General features: G+C 39.8%; 1 protein-coding gene across 1 annotated transcript in view; it reads left to right on the top strand.

Annotated features, from left to right (window-relative positions):
• Positions 1-377: 377 nt before the first annotated feature.
• Positions 378-14,298, top strand: part of HGF (hepatocyte growth factor) — a 57,425-nt gene continuing 43,504 nt past the window's right edge. The window contains exons 1-2 of the mRNA XM_071424019.1: positions 378-603; positions 12,440-12,605. Of these exons, the coding sequence (XP_071280120.1) occupies positions 528-603; positions 12,440-12,605 (242 nt within the window). The 5' untranslated portion in view covers positions 378-527. The remainder of the gene's footprint in view (positions 604-12,439; positions 12,606-14,298) is intronic.

Raw genomic sequence — 14,298 nt, 5'->3', positions numbered from 1 at the left:
CAGGTGCAGAAAGGGGGACGCTGTGAAGGGACACGTCTGCAGGGAAGGAGAGGTCTGTTCTGGCTGCAGGTGAGATGGCAATGGGGACTGTGAGGGAACCCTGCCGCAGGAGCCACCAGCCCCGGGGCAGGAGCTGAGGGACCTGGCCCGGCCCGGCTGCTCCTCCCGAGCTCCGGAGGGATGGAGAGAGAGGCGGGGGGAAGGAGGGAAGGAGGGAGGGAGGGAGGGAGAGATGAGGCGGGGGAAGCCCTCTCCCTGGGCTGGTTGAGGGGTGGGAGGGAAGGGAGGCAGCTCCTGAGGAGGGGAGGAGAAGAAGAGGCAGAGAGGGGATGTTGTTAAACAGTTTCTTACCGTAAGAGGGAGTTGGGACCCAGATCTTTCCAGTTAATCACACAACAAACTTAGATCATCGCAATAAAAAGCTCGGCTCACTCTGCCTCCTCGAGTGACCGGCGGTGCACGGGGTCCCTCCGAGGAGCCATCTCCCCTTCTCCTCCCCGCCAGCCGCCGGGGGGGCCGCCAGCACCATGCGGGCCACCCACCTCCTGCCAGCCTTGCTGCTCCACCAGCTGCTGCTGCTGCCCACCGCCATCCCCGCGGCAGGTCAGTTCTTCTATCACTTCGCTAGCGACCCCCGGCCGCCTCGCAGCCGCAGCACGGCCCCTCTCCCCCGCTCCGCCGCGGCAGGGAGGGCGCTGGGGCGGCGCGCCGGGCGCTGCCCTCAGGTCGCAGCCCGCAGGTCTGAGCCCGCAGCCCGCAGGTCTGAGCCCGCAGGTGGGGCTGGCAGCGCCTCACCCCGCGTGTCCGGGCGGGCTGGCAGCGCCGCGGAGCCGAGCGGAGCCGGCCGGGACGAGGCGCGCAGCCCTGAGGGAGGCGGGTCCCGGCCCGGGGCTGCGGAGGGGCCGCCGCTGCCAGCGCCTGCACCGCGCGGGAGTGGGCGCGGGGCTCGCTCAGGACTGGCAGAGCTGGGGAAAGGAAATCGCATCCTTGCCCAGAGGTGCTCCCGGTCGTTATCAGGCGAGACCGCGTATCCTTAATTTCCAGTGGTAGAATAAATGTTAAATAACAGAAGTTGACAAGGAATACCCAAAGCACGGGATAGTGCATTGCTGAACGGGAATGTCCTTGCTGAAGTTCAACAGCATGAGCGTGCTATTTCCAGACTGAAATACTTGTAATTTCATTAGATGTTCCCGCTGAAATCCGGGAGATGGAGGGGGGGGGGGAAGGAACGAACAATAAGTAATCAAGTGCTGGATGCTCTTTAGCTGAATTTCTTTCCTGAAGTGTCCCCCCTGGTCTGATTATCTGAAGAGCCAACTCTGTGCTTTCTATTGGCCCTCTGGGAAGACGTTTAAGGAAAAAAGTTTGTAAAGGTTTCTACAAACCTTTCCTTCCTTCCGGCAACATTGTTAGGGTCAGACCTTTGCACAGACAGAAACAAAGGACAGGCACAATTCAGGGAAAGAATCTGCCAGGAGCAGGCAAAGCAAGGGCAGGGAACTGTGGCAGCGGGTTCTGGGGCAATATCTGAGGGCATCAGGCACAGTATGGCATGCTCATGGCTTCCAAGACTGCTTTCTAGTTAAAAAATAAATACTTTGAAATGAAATTTCAAAGTGGAGTATTTTGTGAGCTGAGTGGGCAAGTCAAAAGCAGACTGGCAGCATCACGTGCAGTAAAACCTGTTGTTTTCCCCCTGCAAGGAAGAGTGTGGTTCTGTAGGATGCTGAACAATCTCATTACAGCTTCTGTGCTCAGTCTGCTCACTGAGGATATTGTTTTCACAGGCATTCTTTAGCAGGTGACACAGAGATACAGACACTATGATACTATACTTTTCTGAACTCCTTTTCTACGTACATTGGAATTTCCATTTTTTGGACATGCAGCTTCTCTGAAAAGTGATGACTAGAGCTGGTTAGGAATTTTCTGAGAAAATGTTTTGGTTTTCTTTTACTGGAAAATGCTGATACATCAAAACTTTTCACAAAAATAATTCCTGTTAAAGAGAAACTTTCCTGGGTTTGTTTCCTTCAAATCAAATGACAGAGAAATATGCAGCAGGAGATATTGCCATAAGCTTGTGGTAACCTGCTGTTGAGAAGCCCTCACCTGTGACAAAAGCTCTTCAACTGATGGGCTTGTTAAGGGAAAAAAAAGCAAAATAAACACTGCAGACACACTCACACACATGCACTTTATTCCATGGGCCAAAGGTACTCAACTAGTCCACAGCCAAGCTCATAATAAGCTAGGTCATGATTTGCTCTCCTGGTAGCTCAGGGTGTTTTTCTTGAGGGAGAGAAAGTCCTTGTTGTCCCTGACTGTAGGCTCTTAGTGCTGGTCTGTGGTTTACCAACTTCAATGAATGTTGGATCTACTTAATATTTTGAGAGGGAGACTGAAAGACACCTTCAGTACTGGGCTGATGAATAGGGTTGTGCCTTAACCAATGGGCTCTCCATTTTAGGGGAGAATGGTTCACCTGGATGAGGAGAAAAATTAGATATCCAAAACTTCATAGTTTTCTAGAGTAGGACTTGTTTTCTGACCTGCTCTCATGGTGACAGTTTCTTGACAACCCTGCCTTTCTTAATTTTCCTCTCCCATCTTCCTTAAAATTAATTAATCCTGTTGTTTGCCTCATTGGCAAGAAAGATGATTCTTAGCACACACTGCCATTTTGCTTGCCTTGTTTTTGAAAATACATGATCTTCAAAAAGAGTGTCTGTATATTTACATTGTAGGCAAGGGAAAGTTGTGCTACTTCTTTATGAAAATACAAATTTCTGGTCAATTTCTGTAAATGATTGCTTTGTAAACATATATGTTGTCTTTGGGATGTTGGATCCTTTTTACTGGGATGTTTTTAAGAAAGATTAGGATTTGCCTATATATGAAGGAAGTCTTTTGTTAATGCACATCCATACTTCTAGTGCTGTTCTGTCAAATCTGATTTCAAATGTACATAATGGTGAATTTAGTTTCTTCTGTGAACGAATATTCTGGGTTTGAAATCCCATGCCCTAAGTTCTGTGCAAAGACAATGTCCTGTGTAACAGAAGTTGCTGACTAATACAGTTGGGTTATATTAAGGGGTAAAGAAAAAGGAGGGTGAAGAAAACACAAGAAATTTAAATGTCAGCAAGCTGTCTACGCTATCACTTTCTGAGTTCCTTTTAATATATAAAAGATAAGACTGTGATTGATGAAAGATAAATGTGCATGGTTCCTATAGACTGCCTGCCTAGTCATTATCAATATCCTGTAAGTCTCTGTCACTTGCACAAAGAAATTAATCTGTAGCTAATAACTTCATCAAGGAGTTTTCTTTCTTGATCAAATATTCTTATTATTCAGTATTCTTGGGAAGAATCTCTTTAATAATGTTCATTTAGTGAAACTAAAAATGACTCTTTAATCAAAGCAACAAGTAGATTGGCATGTTGCAAAAGAGTGAATGTTAAAGATTTATTTAAATTAAAGATACATTTTTCTGTGAGAAGACTGTCAGCCAAGTGTGTTTATTCAAATTTATTTAAAGCACATTCTGTAGTTTGGACGATCTGAAGAAGTTGCTAATGAAGATGTGGGAGTAGCTCTTAGTTCCTATATATATTATCACTTAAAGAAAAAAAAATCAAATCCCATAGCCATAATCAATTTTTGAATGTTGTGTATTCCTGTGGTCTGCATAGCTAAGTATATTTTTAAAAATTAATGTGATTTATATTTTCCCATCCCAGCTGTAGATAATCATTATACTATATACTGTCAACAAAGTGAAATGATACTGTGCCAGTTGGAAGAGTGTATTCCTTCTGTTTAATGGAATCCTTTTGGTACTCAGTGCCAGGGGCTGCTTGTTTTGCTCTCACATGTAATACAGCACTTACCCTGCTTAACAGATTTTCTGTTTCTATTAATGCCATTTTCATAAGCAACATAGCAGGAGAATATAGAGTTGAAAGACATGAGATTAAAATGTTGCGTAAAACTGTGGAAAATTGACCACTGAAGTCAAGGAAAGGAAAGCCTCTTATTGGAGGAGCTCATCTGTCATTATTGTAATACTTCAGCTGAGGCCAGGGTTGGAAGGGAAATGTGCAGTCTCCCTCAAGAGCAGAATATCTCCCTTTTGGATCTTTATGTTGAACATTAGTTTGCCACTTAAGCATTTCAAACTTTTCCAAGGAGGTTTAAAACCAGGATAACTGGGCCTCTTTTTGAGTAAAAGCATGATGTGGAAAAAAACAAAGCCTTGCCCTGGATGTTTTGCAATTACTTGTACTGGATGAATGTTGGAATTTCACTTTCTCCCCATCAGCATTAAGATGAGGTGGAATGGCAGAGACTGGAAGACAGCACAGAGTTGAGAATGGATTGATCATGGAGATGAGAAAGGATTGTTCTCCATGCTTACTTGGGAAGCAAGGATAGTAGGACAACTGCCATAATGCAAGCAAAATTTGAGCCTTGCTGTGGGGAAAGTATGGCAGCTAAAAACCTGGGAAGAAGGGGTGAGGACGTCCTCACTGTTACCCCATCTTCTCCTGTCAGTTTTTGTGGCAGTGCCCCGAGGGTTTAGAGCTGTTCCTGAATGTGGTTAGTACCTCCATGCAAAGCAGCGCTGTGGGAAGCAGAGCTGGGAACATGCTCCAGATTAGTCAAACGTGTTGGCAAAATCTAGCTGTAGTTTTCAGTGGCTTGTGGGCCTCCACCCATGTGCTGTCTGATGAGCCCAGCCGTGCCTGGCAGTCCTCGGTGCTGCTGGCCCAGCTGGGGACTGGCTGCTCCCTCTGTCCCCCCATCGGCTCCAGCTTTTCCTATGACTCGCTGCCTTGGCCAGCAGCACTATTTTCATGTATACAACATGAAGCAAGGCTCTCATCACTCCTCTCAGGGGCTGTTTTGCTGCCCTCAGCCATCTGTCATCCTTTGTTTTGCCCAGTCCCTGCCCTGCCTACTTGTGCTTTTCTCCTTACCCCTTGCTGCACGCCCGGAATTCCGGTTGGCTGGGGCACCATCACAAAGGAAGGGTGCACCATGCTGGGTGCCTCAAAGGAGACACCAATTGCTTGTAAAGACTGTGGAATGCAATGGAAAATGGTGGGGATTTGATACATGTGCACAATGTGTAAGAGAGCAAATCTTACAAGGGAAAATCCTCTCAGTCATTTAGCCAGAGGTTAGATACAGTAAATCAGAGTACAAACTGCTGCACATTTGCTTCTGCCAGTGGGTCCCAGCATCCTGCTGAGCAGATAACCTTTTCTTGGAAGGAGAAGATCTGTCCATTTGCAGCTACCATCCAATTTTAGAACATATATATCAGTTGTTAGTGTTATCCTTAGCTCCTTGAGTTTTCATGCTGACCATAGGAGTGGATTCCAAAGGCAGGACTTAGCATAAAGATGAAGTTGGGTTCCCAGTTACATGGCAGTCTTTGCAGTTGCTAATAAGGGGGTGTGGGTGTGTGGTGTGAGTGGTAATGTAAAGCCAAAAAGAAATATCTTTTTGCATTTCCTGAATCTGCTCAACAACGAGACTGAGAGCCAATGTAGAAATACGGAAATCATTATCTATTATATACAGATATTGTATGGATAGTTACATATATTTCAAAGTACTTTCTAAAAATTGTGTGGTTCTTCTCCCCATAAGGCTTTTGTGCCAAGAAGATAAATGTCAGAAGTTAAAATATTCACATCATCCTCCAGGTACTTCTGAGAAACTGTTTAGTTTTGACAAGCTAGAGATGCCTCATTGGACAGCTGCTTTTATTTTGGTGACTTTCCATCTATACAGCTGACTGCAGATTTTCTGGGTATGGTTGGTAAACTTCTTTTACGCCAAATTATTGTCTTACATAAATAACTGCATTAAACTTAATCTGGCATTTTAAGCCTATCCAATCTACAAAGTTGTTTTCTTGGGCACAACTCAGATTGCTCCAGTTTCTCATTATGTTGGTCTGCCTTTCTGCATTTTTTTTTCCTTTTCCCCCAAATGAGAAGTCATTTGGAAAAGGTGTTCACTTTCTGCATTCTAGCCAGGAATCTGGATATTTCTGATACTGAAACAGGCAGAAGGAAAAGTCAAAGTAAATGACAGTAAGTTAAAAAAAGTGTTGAGCACTAATTCTTTTTGTCAGAGTGATCCTGTTCTTGATTTGAGACAAAATTGCCCTGGATGTATTTATTGAAAAAGTACTTTTGAATGGTTCACACAGATTACAATACTGTGATGACCCTATTAATGATGTTAGGATCCACATTCATCTTTAGCATCCTTTCTTTTATTTCTGTGACCACACTGTTAACTTAAGCACGTTGTATCCAAAAGCATTTAGTAACATCTACTTTCACCATCTGGTGAAGATTGGGTTTGTTTGTTTTTTCTTTTTTTCTTGATGAAGCCTATATTTCTATATTTACGCTATCATACTGAGGCACACAGCAGAATACAGTTTACCCCGATGTTTTATATCATTTAAGAAGCATTGTCTTGGAAAAACTTTATTAAAACTATCCTTTCTATCGTATTTTATAGACAAGCTAAACACCTCACTGTATTTGCATACTGGTTTCAACCCATATATGATGAGAACTGTTGCTTTTTTTCAAACCCCACTCACTGATTTTTTCTTGTTACACAAGTTCTGCCAAATTCTGTTTTGTGTACATAAACATACTTTGTTTTTAATTTTCTTTTAAAATTGTCAATATTTACACTGGGATAAGCATTCTGCTTTGATTTATCTGACACTGTGATAATAAATTGTTTTGCAGATTTTTGCTTTGCACTTTTTTTTTCCCATTCTTATGGATGGGAAAAGAAACTTATGGTATAAGAAACTTATGGTTATAAGCTACCATGCATTTTTTGTCAATTATGCTGTCCCCTGATAAAATGTTTGATATGTTTACTGTATTGAACTGTGCTTTCCTACATTTATTTCAGGTGTGTTTAAAGTTGAGGATTTTTTTTTTTAATTAAAGATCTTTCATATGATGGTAGATTTCTGATTTCCCCCCACCCTATGCCCAAGTTTTAAATCACATGATATTCCTCTCTCATAATTTTATGTCCTAGCTCATTGGGAAAATCCAGTTTTCTTTATCTTGCAGTGATGATTATTTGCAAAATTAAGTTAATAACAAATCTCATTTTAGCATTCTGACCTGGTTATCAATTATAACATAAATAAGTCAATCTCTAATTAGTCCATCTGTTAACTGCTCAAGGTCAAGTGGCTTAATTTCATTACAAACATGATGCAAAATATTAAACAGAGATCTAATATGCCAGTTGATACTAAAAACAGTGCCTATGTCTGTTTTATATTTCTGAAATAATTGTGTCACTTTATATGACCATTTTTCTTCACTGGAATATATTTTGAATCATCAGCTTCTCTGTGCTTCCTGCACAGCGTGTGGACAATTTCCCTATTTTAAGTATTTCTCTTCATGTCATGTTGTTTTGTCTTTCATTCTCCATTTGGAAGGACTGCAGTTGATTCCTGCAGTTCTCTGACAGCATCTGCTAGTCTAAGGAATTCAGGTATCTTAATTATCTTCATTTATTTTCTCATAGATTTAGTTTGTTTCTGACATCTGACAAACAAAGAACAGTCATGCTTTTAGATGAGTGTTTATATTCATTAAAAACTGGAAGTTATAAATGGTGCCCACACAGTTGAAAGTTTAGCTTTCAAAGCAAATAAATATTAAAATGCTCAAGTTCTGCAAGTCTAAATAAACAGAAAAGGGAAATAAAACTCAATCACAAAGAATGAAGTTTTCATTAAGAACCTCAATTAAAACATAAACATTTAATTTAAATGTATTTATCTTCCCATTTGGAAAACCTGTTGTTAAGTTTGGATGGTTTTGTTCTGTATAACAAAGTGAGATGCAAAATTAAAAAGAAACAAGAGGAATAAATTTTCTTACCTATTCAGGAGACTTCAAGATGTGTTTCTTTAAGAAAGTACCAACTTTTGCATAGACTAGAGGGAAATTTGGAAACCCTGGAAGCTGACATGCTGAGTGCATCATAACTGGTATTTAATAAAAGATTTCTAGAGCCTATAACAAGTCCATAGAAGTAGAGACTTTTCCAGGGGAAGCAGCCAGTATGCTCCAGTTGTGCTCTGTAAGACCATAACTTTGCAGCCTAAAATGTACATCTTTATTAGAAAAAGCTGGAGTGGTAGAGGAAGGAGAAAGGGATTACCAATGAAGCAGATAAATTCAAGTAATCTCCTTGTAAAATTTTACTGTAGATAACACAAGTAATGTTTTGATCTCATTGTAATGAACAAAGGTGATCTTTGGGCCCCATGACACCCTGTATGCTATTTTGATTACCACAAAAATGGTATTGTATTTGCTGTTGTAGGTTTTTTACTACTAAATAGATAATGCAAAACCAAATACTTTTTGTGATCATACTAAGACCTGAGGGTGTAAAATGTGAGTTGCCTAGCTGTTTGAACTCTAAAAAACCTGAAACTACTGAATTTCTATACTCTCATATAGCTCAGTGTCAGACCGATTTTGTTCTGCAAGGTGTAAGTTGTAATTTGAGATACACAACATAATCAGCTAGTTACAGAACTGAGTGATGTGGTGGTTTGGGAACCCAGAGCCCTTTTTTGGTGTGGGACACAAGGCCAGAAGGGAAAAAGAAGCTATACTGCTGACATTTTTCTATCAGCCCCGTGATTACAGAATACCTGGAGAGAAAGAGAGATCAAAATACAAACACCTTTACTGATTCAAACCAGTTTCTCTTGTTAATCAAGAAACTGTCCCTCTATGTTATAGCATACTGTGAACTGCATTGCTCACAGTTCTCTGTGTTACTGGTTCTGTTTTGTATTAAGATTATTAAAAGTAAAGTGAAGCAGGTTCTAGAACACAGTCACTGGAACTTGCTAGTGAGTTTTCTTAAAAAAATGATGTAGAATGTCAGTTTTCTTTATCTCTGATTATTGAAATTATTTGACATGGACTGGAACTGCTCCAAGAAAAGGTATTGTTGGAAATCTTTTCCTCCAGGTGCCCCATAGCAGTCTCAGTCAATGATTCTTATCTGAGAAGACTGTTCAGAAACCTCATTTGAAAATCTTAGTAAGGGAACTGAAAGGTGAGTTCTTGTAGCTCCAAGGTAAATGTCTTTCCCTGTGAGGTACCCCTTTTCTTATGTAAATATTTAAAGTCTTTTATGAAAATGGGAACACCAGCAGGGAGACTCTGGAAATCCCTTTTGAGATTAGGGAGCACTTGTCCAATGCTGCATCCTACTAGAGCAGATGTGTCATTTCCAATTTACTTGGGCACTGACTGAGCTTATCTCTTTTCTGTTCAACTTCACGTTAAGAAACAGAAAAAGGCACCATCTTCACCTTTTTAAGATTTTTTTTTAAGTTGACTGGGGAAATATTTTTAGATAGTGGTTGTTTCTGTTGAAGAAAAAAATGTTGGTTCATATTTGACTGGATTCCTTTGTGTTTGAATCAGCTGCTAATATTTTCAAATTTAAGTGGAATGTCAGACTTCCCTGGTAATGTGATATGAAACGACAGACAACATCAGAGGACATGGCTCACAAAATGAGAAGAAAGCCTGATAAATCAAAGTTTAAAAAATTGAAATGAATGACAATCACAAATTAGTTACCTTGTATGCATGCTGCCTACTAACCTTTAATGTGGAGCATGCTTAAGACACTGTTTGAGTTAACTTTTTATTAATAAATGCACCTAGTTTGATGCAAAAAGAATATTGTTTTCATATATTTTGTTGGGAGAATTGTTAAAGTAGTGCTTTGCATTATTCTGATGTTTCTAACAGTCACACCACAGATGCACTTGGCCCTTTGCCTCTTGGATTATAGGGAAGACATAGAATGTTGTTGTTTGAAAGCTAAACTAAATCAGGCTGTTATGAATTGCTAAATGCAAGATCAAACCCATAATCCTCTTTGGACAACTGCTAGGAAAAGAAGGACAAAAAGAAAAAGCAGAACTCTGTACCATATTTTTCAGGCAGAACAGAATTTCTTGATTGTTTAAATCATATTCTTGCAGGCTGGCTGGTGAGTTTAAGAAGCTGTTATCTTGGGAATTAAGATAATGACACTTATCACTAGATGGGAAATGTTAGTATCAGGAACTGAAAGAAAACACTTTGATATTTCTCTACAGATTCTTACCACCACTTGACATAAAAGTCTTGGCTGAGACAACATAAAACTAACAACTATGTCTTGGAAGATAATAGATTGAGAAATACACCACAAAAGTTTTATGGAAGATTTGTTTTTCTGTGGTTGACTTAAGGAGTAAATGCAATCCTTTTGAAGCACTTTGTTTCTATCACAGGTACAACAACAACAACAAAAAAAAGCAGCTTCAATGTAGACACAACTGTTTCCAGTAACAGGTTCAGGTTTCTTAGGATGAGAACATTACCATAACATTTCTCTAAGCAGTGATTCATTTTGGGTGCATGTGCACTACACATACAGAAGGCTGATAATGCTTAAGAGAGCTGATAGGGGTCCCTAACACAACACCAAAATTATTAACATTGGATTTTTTGATCAAAAGCATCTTCATATGATAATAATAGTTATATTTAAAGATAAATAAATTCTTTTCTTAACTTTTTTTGTGATTGGGATTAAAATTGTGAGTTGTTAGATGCTGGGGAGTAGCATAGTTTACTTTCATCAGTTCAAAAGGAAAGAAAGGAGGATGGGGGGAAGGTTATTTTATAGGGATGTTGTAGCAGAGATATTCTGCTTCTTTTTCTTTTTTTTTTTTTTTTAAAGCTGAAGCATGATGAGATCTAATGTAGATGTCTTTGTGATGTTTCTAGATGTTTTAGGGATAACTCACCACTGAGAGGTGTGATTTAGCTGAATCCAGTGCAAATGTAAACTCAGTGATCAGGATGGAAGTTTCTTGATGTTTTAGGGATAACTCACCACTGAGAGGTGTGATTTAGCTGAATCCAGTGCAAATGTAAACTCAGTGATCAGGATGGACGTTCTCAAAGGGAACACTCCTAAGCTCTCTTTGGGTTTCCAGTATATGGAGCTGGCAGTAACTCCTCAGAGCCTCAGCTATTGCAATTTACAGTTATTCTGAGCTTCTGCAGAGTGCACCAAGCAAAACTTTACTGGCCTAAGTGCACTCTGCATGTGCATGAGGATCTATTCAGAGCACTAGGATGAGGTTTTGTCTATTGGAAAACCTCTGGTGAAATTTAATAAATTGAACCTGAGCATTTGTGTTCTATTATTGTTGCAGAGTCTGTAGAGGAAAATGAAAGGACAGCTGTGAATACAGTTACATGGAAAGAAGTTACGGAAAATACTATTATCTACTCTGTAAACTAAGGAGGAATTTATTCACCTAACCTTATGTGGATAAGCCATCTAATCCAAAAAGATCATCTGGGATCACTGAGTGAAACAGGAGAAATAGATCCACAGGGCAATTTATTCTCCCTATGTCACTCATCTGACAGAATAGGGACAGTTACTCTCCAGATGTGCTCATCTGTCTTCAGAGACAATGGAATAGCCTTCACTGGTAGACTGGTTTTCATGGAATGCAAAGCAAAAGTACAAATAAATATTGGGAAAATTCTGGAATTTTCTTGCAGATAACAAAGACCTTTCCACTTGCACTTTAGCCAAACATCTTTAGCCAATCTTCCTCCCTCAATTTGATACCTCTTCCTCTGGGCTTTTCAATAGAGACATGGAAGCAAGATCATTTTGTTCATTTTTGCAGGAATCTTTGTAACACTGCAGACTGTTTCCATGCTGTGGCCTCTGTTTGACCTTATAATCTTTTCTGTGAGCTACAACTCTAGTTCAGTCACACTTAGACTGGACACAACACTCACACAGAGTCTTCACTGAAGCAGTGTGATTATTACTTTGTGTCACTTCCAGAATCGATTTTTTTCACAATTTGTGATAAGTGTATTGTTTTAAGAACTGCTTTTTGCATTCAGCAAGTGATATTCTTTTTCACTTGAGCTTTTCATGGAAGTATTTACAGGATCTCAGATAATTATTGGGCATATTTTTCAGGTTCTGAAAAAAATTCACAAAGGATGAGGACTTTTACCCTTTTACAGCATTATGCAATCTTTATTTGAAACTGGTTTTGCTATACTTCCTACTATTTTGGTTTTAAAAATGGAATTCATTGTCTAAAATAATAAATTCTTCTGCATTATATGCTAATAACCTATTTTTGTGAGAGATTCTCTATGTTTTAGGTTCTGAAGATAATTCCTAGAAAATGTTATCCATATCTAATGCCATCCTTAATCTCAGCATTCTTCTTAACAATATTTTATTTTGTTGTGGTTTTTTTCTTCTTATTCTTAATTTCTTTTTTTAGAGGGCAAAGGCAAAAAGAGAAATCCTCTTCATGACTTCAAAAAAACAGGAGAGTTGATGCTCATTAAAGTAAACAAAACACTGGAAGTAAAAACAAAGCTGTTAAATACTACAGAGCAATGTGCAAAGAGATGCAGCAGGAACAAGGGCCTTTCCTTCACTTGCAAGTAAGTTATGTATCTCTTTTGTTTGTTTTTTCCCCCAAGGAAACACATATACAAGCCTTTGATCAAAGGTCTCTCTGTAAATGTCATCAATGGTAGCTTGTACCGAGAACAACCTTAAGACTGTGATTTTTCATTTCAGTGACCTTGCTCTACCTGTCCAGAGAGTGTCAGTCTTTTCTGAGGCTTTATCTGAGTTGTCTGTCTTCTTAGCTTGTCCAATCTGTAATCTTTTCCATAACACAGCTGAAATGTACTCATGTTAGGATGCTGATGACTTGGGCTGCAATGTAGCATTAGGTGAACATTCTGAGATTTTTATGTCTCTTATAAAATGGTTATTGTCACACATCACAGCTGCAGTGTTTCAGCACCACTTCAGACCATATTCTGCCTTCATTCTTTGCACATTACTCCTGCTGAAATCAATGAGACCCTCACACATGGAGCACAGACACATGCCCTGCTGAAGTTCACTGGCAAGTGCTGCAAATCTGATACAGTGGAATCAAACCTGGGCTCTGGATAGCTATCCTCCAGCATCTGCTGTCTCTTAGAAACACATCATGCAGCTGATCACTTGTCTGCCTTGTACACACTCTCTATTATTTTTTGGAACAAATCACTATCATTTTTTTGATGTATTAGACTTACATGATCCCCCTGGCCTCTCTTAGTCTAGACCTTTAGTAATCAATGAAAGGCATTGCAGAAGATCTTGGAGAGAGTGGATGACTTGTGTACTGGTGAGTACTGGGCTAAACGTGAGCCTGAACTTGAAACATAAAACAGTTTTGGCAATTGGCACAAATGGAAGCTGGATGAAATGTGACAACAAATATTTTTCCTTGGCAGAGAAGGTTCTCAACTGTCATTAAATTCTCCAGTAAACCTTTAATTTCATTGTTGCAAGATCTCATTTGGATAATTCTGTACTCTGTTTATATGTGTAAATCATGAGCAGAGATAACTTTTTTCAGATAGAAAATATTTTCCAGGCACTGATACTTTTCACCTGGTACAAGCCACACCTTTCCCTATTGACAGGGCTTCCACTGATGTCATTGCCAAAAGGAACAGGTTATATTCAATACAGCAAGACATCCTTGAGTTCTGATGAGCAGCAGCAAGAAGTATTGCAAAATTAAGTATCACAGTATAAAAAAAACCCTGAATAACTCCAAGAAAACAACAATTTTATATTCTAGCAGGAGTTTAGGAAAACTGTCTCAAGCCACTTGTAGTTGCTCCAGATGCTATCTTTTGTGTTCTGAAAATAAAGAGCAAGTTAATATATGTGTCTAGTCTCTTTTATAATAAAATTAATTTAGAGTCTCTCAGAATTTTTAAAATGTTTTCATGTTTTGTAGCTTCTTTTTTTTACAAAGTGTCTGATGGATATCTTAGAGGGCAATTTCTCCCTTAATGATTCAATGCAACAACATAAAGGAGACATGAGGGACTTTGAGAGTACAGCTTGGAAAAGCCCAGCTCACAGATAACAGAGTGGCAATCTGTCATGCAATTACATTACACTGAATCTGGAGAAGAATTGCAGATCCTGATGACTTACTCTCTGAATTCCTGCTTTCCCTGGTGGGCTTTTAGCAGGGAAGGTGCTAAAAACCTGCTTTAGCAGGAGAGGTGTAGGTGATGAGGTCTTGCCTGTGCTACCATTGTGCACAGAGTGCATGGT

Source organism: Agelaius tricolor, unplaced genomic scaffold (assembly GCF_023055355.1).
Source record: "Agelaius tricolor isolate 1412-34295 unplaced genomic scaffold, bAgeTri1.0.p SCAF_3, whole genome shotgun sequence".
Classification (NCBI taxonomy): Eukaryota; Metazoa; Chordata; class Aves; order Passeriformes; family Icteridae; genus Agelaius; species Agelaius tricolor.
The sequence above is the reverse complement of the archived record's forward strand: the minus strand, read 5'-3'. Positions and strand labels throughout refer to the sequence as shown.